The 12,009-nt window shown below is 41.1% G+C and overlaps 1 protein-coding gene across 5 annotated transcripts in view; it reads left to right on the top strand.

Moving 5' to 3' along the window:
• Positions 1 to 12,009, top strand: part of vwa8 (von Willebrand factor A domain containing 8) — a 325,734-nt gene that overhangs the window by 74,006 nt on the left and 239,719 nt on the right. For all 5 annotated transcript variants that reach the window (XR_007263236.1, XM_048603037.1, XM_048603036.1 and 2 more), the window contains one exon: positions 6,093 to 6,257. Coding sequence is in view for 4 of the 5 variants with exons in the window: in XM_048603037.1 (XP_048458994.1) it covers positions 6,093 to 6,257 (165 nt within the window). In the remaining variant the exon portion in view is untranslated. The remainder of the gene's footprint in view (positions 1 to 6,092; positions 6,258 to 12,009) is intronic.

Raw genomic sequence — 12,009 nt, 5'->3', positions numbered from 1 at the left:
GATCTCATAGCCATTCTGGAAACATGGTTACAAGGATATCAAAACTGTAATTGTAACATTTCAGAAAGACAGGAGGGCTGGAAGAGATGGTGGTGTAGTATGGCTTTTAAGAGATGTTTGAGAGGATTAAAAAAAAACAAGGGAAAAGAAAATATTGATAGGAGTCGTGTATCAACCCCCAGGCAAAAGCAGCTCTGTAGAAAAGGCTATAAATCAACAAATAATAGAAGCACGTATAAGAATGGAGCAATAATTAAGGGTGACTTTAATGTTCATGTTGATTTACTCATTTAAATTAGAAAGGGTAGCTGTGGCAACAAATTCAGAGTGCATTTGGGATAGTTTCCTACAACAGTATGTCATGGAGCCAACCAGAGAATAGCAGGAGAGTCAGTAGGCAAGCAGTGGCAGACATTTAAGTAGGTAAATCCTGACTCTCAACAAAAATATATCCCCGTAAGGAGGAAATATTCTCAGAGAGGGACAAACCAGCTATGGCTAACCAAGGAAGTTATGGAGACTATTAAATTGAAAGAAAAACCATCTAATCTAAGGAGGTGCAAGTCAGTGATAGTCCCAAAGACTGGCTCTGAAAAAGATCATAAACACAGAGAAAATAAATTGAGGGCAAACTAGTGAGGGAAATAAAAACTGACAAGAGCATCACATGAAAGAGACATCATGGCTGACTAATTTATTAGAGTTATTTTGAGGAAGTCTCTGCCAGAGTGGAAAGAGAGGAACCAAAAGATGTGTTGTATTTGGATTTCCAGAAGGTGTTCAACAAGGTACCTCACTAAAGAATAAGTCATAAGAAATGAGCCCATGGTGTTGAATGTCATATATTGGCATGGTTAGAGACTTGGCTAACGAGCAGGAAACAGCAAATGGGGATAAGGAGTTCTTTTTCAGTGGCACAGTGGTTAGCGCTGCTGCCTCATAGCACCAGGGCCACAGGTTCAATTCCAGCCGGGGGCGACTGTCTGTGTGGAGTTTGAACATTCTTCCCGTGTCTGCGTGGGTTTCCTCCGTCTACTCCGGTTTCCTCCCACAGTCCAAAGATGTGCAGGATTGGTGGATTGGCCATGTTAAACTGCCCATAGTGTTCAGGGATGTGTAGATTAGGTGGGTTATAAGGGGATGGGTCTGGGTGGGATGCTCTGAACGTCAGTGTGGACTTGTTGGGCCAAAGGACCTGTTTCCACACTATAGGAATTCTATGATCTATGATCTTCTATGATCTTTAAATATATATGAAAGAAGAGAGAGGTCAGAGTGAACATAGGCCTGTTCGAGAATGAATCTGGGGAGGTAGCTATGGGGAACAAGGAAATGGCAGAGGAGTTAAACAGATATTTTGCATCAGTCTTTAGAATGGAAGATAATTTGAATATCCCATTAATAGTAAGAGGATACGGGTACGAATTAAGTACGAGCACCATCACGAGAGTAGTAGCATTAGACAAACTAATGGGGCTAAAGGCAGATAAGTCCCCTGGCCCTGATGGCTTGCAACCTAGGATCCCAAAAGAATTAGCTATAGAGATAGCGGATGCATTGGTTATAATTTTCCAAAAATCTTTAGATCCTGGAGAAGTACCAGAGAATTGGAAAACTGCCAGTGTGACAATCCTACTCAAAAAGGGAGTGAGGCTAAAGGCAGTTAACTATAGGCAGAATAGCTTAACATCTGTTGTTGGAAAAACATTGTAATGAATTATTAAGAAGTAATAACAGAACATTTGGAAAATCATAATCTAGTCAAACAGAGTCAGCATGGCTTCATGAAAGAGACATCATGGCTGACTAATTTATTAGAGTTGTTTTGAGGAAGTCTCTGCCAGAGTGGATAGAGAGGAATCAGAAGATGTGTTGTATTTGGATTTCCAGAAGGCGTTCAACAAGGTACCTCACTAAAGAATAAATCATAAGAAATGAACCCATGGTGTTGAATGTCATATATTGACATGTTTAGAGACTTGGCTAATGGGCAGGAAGCAGCGAATGGGGATAAAGGAATTCTTTTTCAGGTTGGGGTGACCAGTAACCTGTGGGGTTCCACAGGGGTCAGTGCTGGGACTGCAACTGATTACTATATATATTAATGAATTGGAGGAACGAAGTGAATGCACTGTAGCCAAGTTGTAGATGACACTAAAAGAGGTGGAAAGGCAGGTTGCAAGAAGAATGCACACAGTTTACAGTGAGGAATATTAATAGGTTATGTAAGTGGGCAAAAAGATAACAATTGAAGTATAATGTGGGAAAATGTCAATTTGTTCTTTTTATCAGGGAGATCAAAAGAACAGTATTACTTAAATGGAGAAAAACTGCGGAAAGCTGCAGTACAAAGGAACTAGGGTATGTGCACAAAACATAGAAAGATCTCACAAAGGTGCAGCAGGTCGTCAGGGAGGATTATAGAACTTTGATCGTTCAAGGGGGTTAAAGTATAAGAGTAGCGAAGTCTTACTGCAACTGTACAAGGTGCTGGTGATACCACATCTGAAGTACTGTAAGCAGTTTTGGAACCCTTATTTAAGGAAAGATATTATTTCATTGGAGGCAGTTCAGAGAAGATTCACCAATATGATCCCTGTTATGGAGAGATTGTCTTATGAACAAAAGCTAAATAGGTTGAAAATCTACACGCTGGAGTTTTGAAGAATGAGATGATGATTCCATTGAAATATATTGAATCCTTAAGGAGCTTGATAGGGTAAATACGAGAGGATGTGGCCCCTTGTGGAAAATCTATTATCAGCGTGCATGGTCTCAGAATAAAGGGCTGCCAATTTAAGACTGAGATGAACACAGGTTTCTTTGAAGTTGAGTCTTAGAATCATAGAATCCCTACAATGTGCAAGCAGGCCATTCGGCCCATCAAGTCCACACCGACACTCTGAAGAGCATCCTACCCAGATCCACTCCCTACCCAATCCCTTTAACCCTGCGAATCCCATTGCTAATCCACCTAGTCTACACATCCCTGGACACTGTGGGCAATTTAGCATGGCCAAACCACCTAACTGCGCATCTTTGGACTGTGTGAAGAAACAGGAGTACCTGGAGGAAACCCATGCAGACACGTGGAGAATGTGCAAACTCCACACTGACAGCTGCCTGAGGGCGGAATTGAACCAGGTCCCTGGTGCTGTAAGGCAGCAGTGCTAACCATTGAGCAACCGTGATGCCCTTTTAGAACGTCTTGCCTCAGAGAGCTTTGGGGGTGGAGTCCTTGTGCATATTTAAGGTTGTGGTAGATCTTGATCAGTGAGGGAGTCTAGGGCTGTTGGGAAAAGGCAGGAAAGTAGACATAAGGAGTGTCGGATCAGTCAAATTGTATGACGGAGCAGGTTTGAGGGGCTGAGTAACCTATTCTGTTCCCATTTCTTATGGTCTAACTACGCCCCTTAGTTTGAGATTCCTCTACTCATGGAAACATCATCTTAACGTCAACCCTGCCAACACTGTTCAAAATCTTGAGTTTCTGTAAGATCGCCCCTCATTCTTCTGAACTCAAATGAATAAAGGCCTAAGTCAACTCCTTCCTCCTACGAATCAGCCTGGTCAATCTCTTTATAACTACCTTCGATGCCAGTACATCCTTTTTAAAATACGGGAGCCAAAACATTGCATGTCTAATGTCAGATCAGGACTGATTTTCCTTTTACCCAACCACAGGAGCACCAGCTTCTGCAAAGTCACCTCCAAGCCCTTCACCATCCCGAGTTGTAAATATATCGCCACCTATTCTTTGTTGCTGGAATAAAATGCTGGAACTCCCTTCTTACCAGCACCCTGGGAACATTACAGCATTCTTGAGGTAAATTAGGGTTGGACGATGATGCCTGCATTCCATGTGTTAATACAAAAATAACATTGATCCAGATGCTTTCTGTATAATAATGAGCTCCCGTTGTGCTTGTTACTTTCTGCTATTTATTTGCTTGGAAAATGTGATAGGTTGTTGTAAAGACTGACTAATGAATCATATCAGACATGTGTAATTTATTAATTTGCATCAAGCATGCTTGCATAGTTTACTAAGAATAAGAACAGAACCCTGCTTCAATAATTATTTAATATTTAAGTTGAATTTTACTCTGGTAGAATGTTGAGGCTCTGTGGAGTATTTCCCAACCCATGCTGAGAGCCCTACATTGTGGCTCCAATGTTTCTGTTCCCTTCGTATTCCATCTCAATATCAAATGTATCTCCACTAACAGAGCTTTGCCATTTCCGCTTTTTACTTTGTCCCTCCAGCCATTTTCTTCGCTTTGAATGTTTATTTCTATTCTCTTCTGCTGGTTCTCTGACCTATCTTACTCACTTTTGTCACTCAGTTGCTATCACAGGTGAATCATAAGATTTTTCAAAAATTCATTCAGAGGATGTGATTTTGCCGGCCAGGCCAGCATTTATTGCCCATCCCTTGTCGCTTTTGAGAAGGTGTTGGTGAGCTAGCTTTTTAAAGCGCTGCAGTTATTTTGCTACAATGTGGTTGAAGAGGGAATTCCAGGATTTTGACCCAGCAACACTGATGGAACTGTGATATTTTTCCAAGTCAGGATAGTGAGTGGTTGGAAAAAGGTTTCAGATGGCAGGGTTCCCATTAACTGCTGCCCTTGTCCTTCTAGATGGTAGTGGTTGTGGTTATGGAAGATGCTGTCTGAGGATCTTTGAATTTTGCAGTGCATCTCGTAGATATTACATATGGCTGCTCCTGAGCATTGGTAACTGCATGATAGAACTGTTGACAATTTCCATCACATTACTTGCTGAAGGTTTGTTCCACAGACCTACCATGTGTCTTTCATGACTCTGGTGACTGTCCATGCGGTATGAGAGAGAGATTCCAACATGAAGACCAAGGGAGACTAATTCCTTAATCCAATCCAGTATTTTGCATTCATTCATGACTTTGTTTCCAGTGCCTTTTTACAAGATGACTTACAAACCTTCTAGCAGTTTAATATGTGTTCTATTTTAGTTACCTTTTCAATCAAATGCTCAACTCTTGATCTTTCTCCTGGACTGCCACAGCTTTCTTTTGTTTTCATTACCTTTGTGAACTGAGCCATCTACCTCATTATGCCAGTTTTGATTACAGGCCCAATTTAGCACTTTGGATTTAAATGGCACATTCAATGTTGAGCAATATCCTAATGACGTACGAAAACAATGGCAAATGATGCAAAGCGAGCTACTAGGTGGGGTAATCAAAAGCTTGATGGAGTAGCTAGGTTTTAAGAAGATTCCTTGTGGAGGAGAGGGAGATGGAGGGGCAGATGCATAAGAATGGTTTTGTTTGGTTCCTCCTGGAGAGATGGTAGTGCGATGGTACTATTGCTGCATAAGTTATCTGGAGGGCCAGACCATGCTTCGGGGGTATGGGTTCAAATCCTGGCACAGCAGGTTGAACAAAAGGAAATCTGATGCTCTTAGCCCGTCTGGCCTACATGTGACTTCAGACCTACAGAATTGTGACTAACTTTTACATTTCTTCAGAAAGAGCCAAGCAAGCCAGTAGAGGGTTCAAGGGCAGTTAGAAATGGGCAAAATGTGTTGGCCTTGCAAATGATACCCACATCACAAGAAAACAGCAAAAGGAAGTCTGCCAGAAAATCTCCAAGCCCTTCGTGGATAAAATGAATCTTTTAGAGTCAGTGTGTTCGAATATCTCCACTATTTTCTATGCTTCGTAATTTGTAAGCTGAACAACTAATACGTTTTTGGCAGTATTTGTTGGGAAGAAGTATTGGCTAGGACAATGGAGACTTTCCTCATCTTTTAATCTCACTATGGTATTTTTAGCTTTTACCGGAGATGCTTAACAAGCAAATTGAACTTCAGCTGAATGTATTATTTGAAGAATTGTTCCTCTGATGTTGCACTTGCTCACTACTGCACCGACATACTGGTGCAACGTGCAGGAATGTGCATTGATCCTACAACTTTTTGTCTGAAATGGTACTGTTGAGCTGCAAGAACCTGCCATGCACTAAAGTTGCTGCCTAACTTGCTTCGAATTTCCAGCTGTTCAGCTGAAAAGCATCGTTAATTTCATTAATGTGCTACTTTTTGTACAGGATCATACAAAGGAGGAGCTAAATGCGTGGAAGATTGTGCGAGTTAGTGAGGATTTCAGAGTAATAGCCCTGGGTCTACCAGTTCCGAGGTATCCTGGAAACCCTCTCGATCCTCCGCTTCGTTCAAGGTTTCAGGCCAGGGACATTTATAGCCTGCCTTTTAAGGTAACCTTTAACCTTCAAACAAAACGATGACATCAGTAGATGCTTTCATGTAAACTTAATGCTCTCTACATTCTGCACAATTAAGAATAGTGCCTTTGTGAATTTGATCTTAGTTAGTTAGTGGTGCATTAATTTTTGCAATACAAGAAATGCATTGATAATAAATTGGGGCAGCACAGTGCTTAGCACTGCTGCCTCACAGCACCAGGGACCCGGGTTCAATTCCAGCCCTGGGTGACTGTCTGTGTGGAGTATGCACATTCTCCCAGTATTTGCGTGGGTTTCCTTTCACAGACCAAAGATGTGCAGATTAGGTGGACTGGCCATGCTATATTGCCCATAGTGTCCAGGGATGTGCAGGCAAGGTAGATTAGCCGTGAGAAATGCAGTGTTACAAGGATAGGGTAGGGGGTGAGTCTGGGTCGGGATGGTCTTCAGAGGGTAGGTGTGGACTCGATGGGTCAAATAGCCTGCTTCCACGCTGTAGAGTACCTATGATTTTACAAATAAGTATTTCATAATCTTTCTTATTAATTGTATTTTTGTTGGAGAAGTTTTGGATAATTGAGCTGTAGTTCTTGAAACAGAAGAACAGGAGTAGGCCATTCAGCCTGTAGGGCCTGCTCGCAACTCAGTACCATGACAGCTGATTAAGCACTTCAGTGCCTTTTATCCACCCCATCTCCATTACCTTGTACACCCATGGTAATCAGAAATCTATCAATCTTTAAGACATACTCTAAGACAGCGTCTTCACAGTCCTTTGTGGTCGAGAATTCCAAAGGTTCACAACCCTCTGAGTTTTAAAAAAAAAACTCTTCATCCAGGATTGAAGAGATATCCCCCTTACTTTTAAACTGAACTCCTAGTTCTGGACTTCCCAACTAGGGGAAACACCTACCATCTCTATCCCTTTAAGTATTTTGTAAGTTTCAATTAGATCGCCTCTTATTCTTTGAAACTCTGGAGAATGCAGGCCCAGTTTGCCCAATCTTTTTCATAAGACATTTCTGCCATTCTGGGAACAGTCCAATGAATCTTTGTTACACTCCCTCTGTAGCAATAATTGGTTTGCTGAGATAAGGAGACGAAAACAGCACAAAATGCTCCAGGTGCAGTCTAACCAAGTTCCTATACAATTGAAGCAAATTTCACTACCCCTGTACTCTAATCTTCCTGCAATAAAGACTATCATCCCATTAGCTTATCTAATAGCTTGCCGCACCTGCAAATTAGCCTTCAGCAACTTGTATGCAATGACACCTAGGTCCTAGGTACATCCACGCTTTCTGACCTCATACCGTTTAAGTAATATGCTGCACATTTGTTTCTCCAAACCAAAGTGGATAACAACACATTTTTCCACTTTATTATCCATCGGCTATGTTCCTTCCCATCCAGACAAGTACTAGGCAATGACATCTCCAACAAAGGAGAATCAAACCATCACTGAATAAGTTGATAAGAGATTCCTTTGTCAGGTTGGCGACCTTTAACCAGCGGGGTTCCACAGTGGTCAGTGCTGAGACTGCAAATGACTACAATATATATTAATGAATTGGAGGAAAGACATGAATGTACTGTAGCCAAATTTGCAGATGACACAAAAATAGGTGGAATGGCAGGTTGCGAGAGGGACATGCTCATAGACCCTTGTAACCAAAAGCAAACCTAGGTATTTATGTTAAATTATTCGTATAAACTTTTGATTTCTGTTTAATGTCAATAGCATTTTATTTAAATTTTGTAGAGAGGAATAATAACAGTTTAGAGAGGAATATTAATAGATTATGTAAGTGGGCGAAATGTTAGCAATTGAAGTGTATGTGGGAAAATATGAACGTTATTTTGGAAGAGAGACCAAAAGAACAGTATTATTTAAATAGAGAAAAACTTCAGCAAAGCAAAGAAACCAGGTTCTATTTGTGCACAAAACATAGAAAGCTGGCACAAATTTGCAGCAGGTAATCAGGGAGGATTATGGAACATTGGCCCTTCTTTCAGTGGGGTGGGAGTATTAGAGTAGGAAAGTCTTACTGAAACTGTACAAGTTGCTGGTGAGACCGCATCCAGAGCACTGTGAGCAGTTTTGGAATCCTTATTTAAGGAAAGATACCATTTCATTGGAGGCAGTTCAGAGAATGATCCCCATTATGGAGAGATTGTCTTATGACCAAAAGCTAAACCAGTTGGAAATAGACTCACTGGAGTTTTGAAGAAAGAGATGATTATTTCATTGAAATATATTGGATTCTTAAGGGCCTTGACAAGGTAAATGCTGAAAGGATGTTGCCCTTTATGGAAAATGTATTACCAGAGCATGTGGTCTCAGAATAAAGGGCTGCCAGTTTAAGACTGAGATGAACACAGGTTTCTTTGAAGTTCAGTCTTAGAATCATAGGATCCCTACAGTGGGCAAGCAGCCCATTGAGTCCACACCAACCCTCTGAAGAGCATCCCAACCAGACTGATCGCACCCCTACCCTCTTCCTGTAACCCTGCACTGAATGCCCCACTGTTAACATCCTGGGGGTTACTATTGATGAAATACTGAACTTAACTAGGCATACAAGCACTGTGACTGCAAGAGCGAATCAGAAGCTAGGAATCTTGTTTGACTCTCGGAAGCCAGTCCACCATCTACAAGGCATAAGTTGGGTGTGTGATGGAATATTCCCCACTTCCCTGGATGAGTGCAGCTCCAACAACACTTAAGAAACTTACCACCATCAGGACAAAGTGGCCTAATTATTTGGCACTGCATTCACAAACATTCACACTTTCTACCACCAACGCTCAGTAGCGGCAGGTGTGTGCCATCTTCAAGATACACCACAGAAATTCACCTTAGACAGCACCTTCCAAACCCGTGACTACTACCATTTCGAAGGATAAGGGCAATAGATGCTTGGGAACCTGCAAGTTTACCTCCAAGATACACCGTCCTGACTTGGAAATATATCACTGTTCCTTCAGTGTTGCTGAGTCAAAATCCTGGAACTCCCTCCCTAACGGAATTGTGAGTCGACCTACAGCACATAGATTGTAATGTTTCTAGAAGGCAGCTCACCACCTCCTCAAGGGGAACTAGGGATTGACAATAAATACTGGCCCAGCCAGCGATGTCCATCAGTAAATAAAAATAATTTACTAGCCCTGTCCAAATCCTCCTGAAACTGCATTACAACTTCCTCACAATTAACATCCCATTTAAGACCATAAGAAATAGGAACAGGAGTAGGCCACTCAGCCCGTGGAGACTGCCCTGCCATTCAATAGGATCATGGCTGATCTTCACATCTACTTTCCTGTCGTTTCCCCATAATCCTTGATTCCCCTACTGTTCAAGAATCTATCTGTCTGCCTTAAGGACTCTGCCGCTCTGTTGCAAGGCGTTCCAAAGACACTCAACCTCTGAGAAGAATTTCCTCCTCATCTCAGTTTTAAATTGCACCCCTTTCTTCTGAGACCATGCCCTCTGTTTCTAGATTCACCCGTAGGAGCAGGAGTAGGCCATTCAGTCCCTCAAGCCTTTTCTGCCATTCAGTGCGATCATGGCTGATTAGTGGCCTAACTGTACATACATGCCTTTGGCCCTTATTCCTTAATACCTTTTCTTAATTTATCTATCTCAGATTTAAAATTAGCAACAGATCCTGCATCCACTGCCATTTGTGGAAGACAGTCCCAAAAATCTACCACCCTGTGTATGTAGAATTGCTTGCTAACATCTCTCCTGAATGGTCTGACTCTAATTCTCAGACTCTGCCCCCAAGTTATGGAATCCTTGATCCATGGAAACAGTTTATCTTTATCTACCTGACCAACTCTCCTTCATATCTTGAAGATTTCAATCAGATCACCCCTTAACCTTATAACTTCTGGAGGAAGCAAACCTGATTTGTATAAAACCTCTTGTGACATAACCCTGATGCCCAGGTTTCATTTTTGTAAACTAATTTTGTACTCCCTCCAAGGCTAAGGTATGGTGCTCAGATCTGCTGTTAGTATTCCAAGTGGGGTCTAACCAGGGTTTTGTTTAACTACAGTCTTATTTCTGCATCTTCATTGCTCCAGTCCTCTGCATATAAAGGCCAGTATTCCATTAGCTTTTTAAATTATTTTTTGTACCTTTTTAAAGCCTTTTTAAAAATCTATGCAACTGAACCCCCAAATTTCCACTGAATTTAACTTCATACTATCTAGAAAATACCCTGATGTGTCCAAAGTGGATAACCAATGTTTTGCTTACATTGAAATCCGTCTGCCACAGTTTTGCCCATTCACTTAGTCTATCAATATTCCTTTATAATTTTAAGCTAACATCTAAACTGTCAACAATACTGCCTCAGTTTGTGTCATCAACAAATTTGGATATATGACTTATAATGCCAATATCCGAGTCATTAACACTTAATGTAAATAAGTGAGGCTGTAATCCAGATCCTTGAGGAACTCCACTGGTCACAGTGTGCCAATTTGAGTATCTACTATCCATTATCCCTACTTTCTGTCATTTGCTGCTCAACCAATTTCCCAGCCATGTCAGTAATTTACCTTCAGTTCCGAGGGCTTCTACCTTATTTCCAAGTCTGTTGTGTTGGACTTTATCAAATGCTTTCTGGATGTCCATATAAACAACATCTAAGACGTTTCTTTGTCCATTGCCATAAATTACTCTGGTTTCCCTCTTTTGCCCTTAAAATGTGGAATAACGTGTGCAATTTTCCAATCTAGAGGGACAATTCCTATGGCTAGGGAACTCTGAAAGATTACAGTTAGGCTGGCTACAATGCAGCATTTATCCTGTCAAGCCGTTTAAGAATCTACATATTTCAATGAGACCATCTCTCATTCTTATAAACTTCAATGAATAGTATCCCAACCTGTTTAACTTTTGCTCACAAGATTGTCCTCCATACCAGGGATCATCCTTGTGACAGAGATAGTAGAAACTGCCAATGCTGGAGAATCTGAGATAACAAGGTGTAGAGCTAAATGAACACAGCAGGCCAAGCAGCCTTTTTTTTTCTGAAGGAGGGTCTTGACCCGAAACGTCAGCTTTCCTGCTCCTCTGATGCTGCTTGGCCTGCTGTGTTCATCCAGCTCTACACCTTGTTAACCTTCTCTGAACTGCCTCCAATGAAATAATATCTTTAAATAGGGGACCAAAATGCTCTTTAGTAAAATGTTATTTCACCAGCACCTTATACAGTTGCAATAAGACATTCCTACTCATATTCCAACTGCCTTTAAATAAGGGTCAACATTCCATTAGTCTTCTGATTACCTGTTGGACCTATGTGTTAGCATTTTGTGTTTCCCACACGGGTAACCCTAAGTCCCTTTGTCTTATAGCTATCTATAGCTTTTCTGCATTTAAAATAAAATCTGTATTTTTATTCTTCCATCCAAACTGCACAACTTTATATTTTCCCACATTATACTTCATTTACCAACTTCTTGCTCATTTACTTATCTATTAATATATTTCAGTAAGATGTTTGAATCCATTTCACAACTTTCCTTACCACCTATTTTGTGTGATCTGTAAATTTGGCCCTAGTACATTGCTTCCTTCCTCCAGGTCATTAATGTATACTGTAAACCCTGATCCGTGTGGAACCTCACTAGTAACAGGTTGTGAACCTGAAAAAGAGCCTCATCTCAATTTGCTGTATCTTGCCCATTAGCCAATGCTGTACCTATACCTGGGTTCTTACTTTATGACTTAACTTTTTGTGAGCAACTT

Source organism: Rhincodon typus, chromosome 11 (genome assembly GCF_021869965.1).
Source record: "Rhincodon typus isolate 14 chromosome 11, sRhiTyp1.1, whole genome shotgun sequence".
In the NCBI taxonomy this organism is placed as follows: domain Eukaryota; kingdom Metazoa; phylum Chordata; class Chondrichthyes; order Orectolobiformes; family Rhincodontidae; genus Rhincodon; species Rhincodon typus.
Note: the sequence above shows the minus strand (reverse complement) of the source record. Positions and strands in the feature narration are given on the sequence as shown.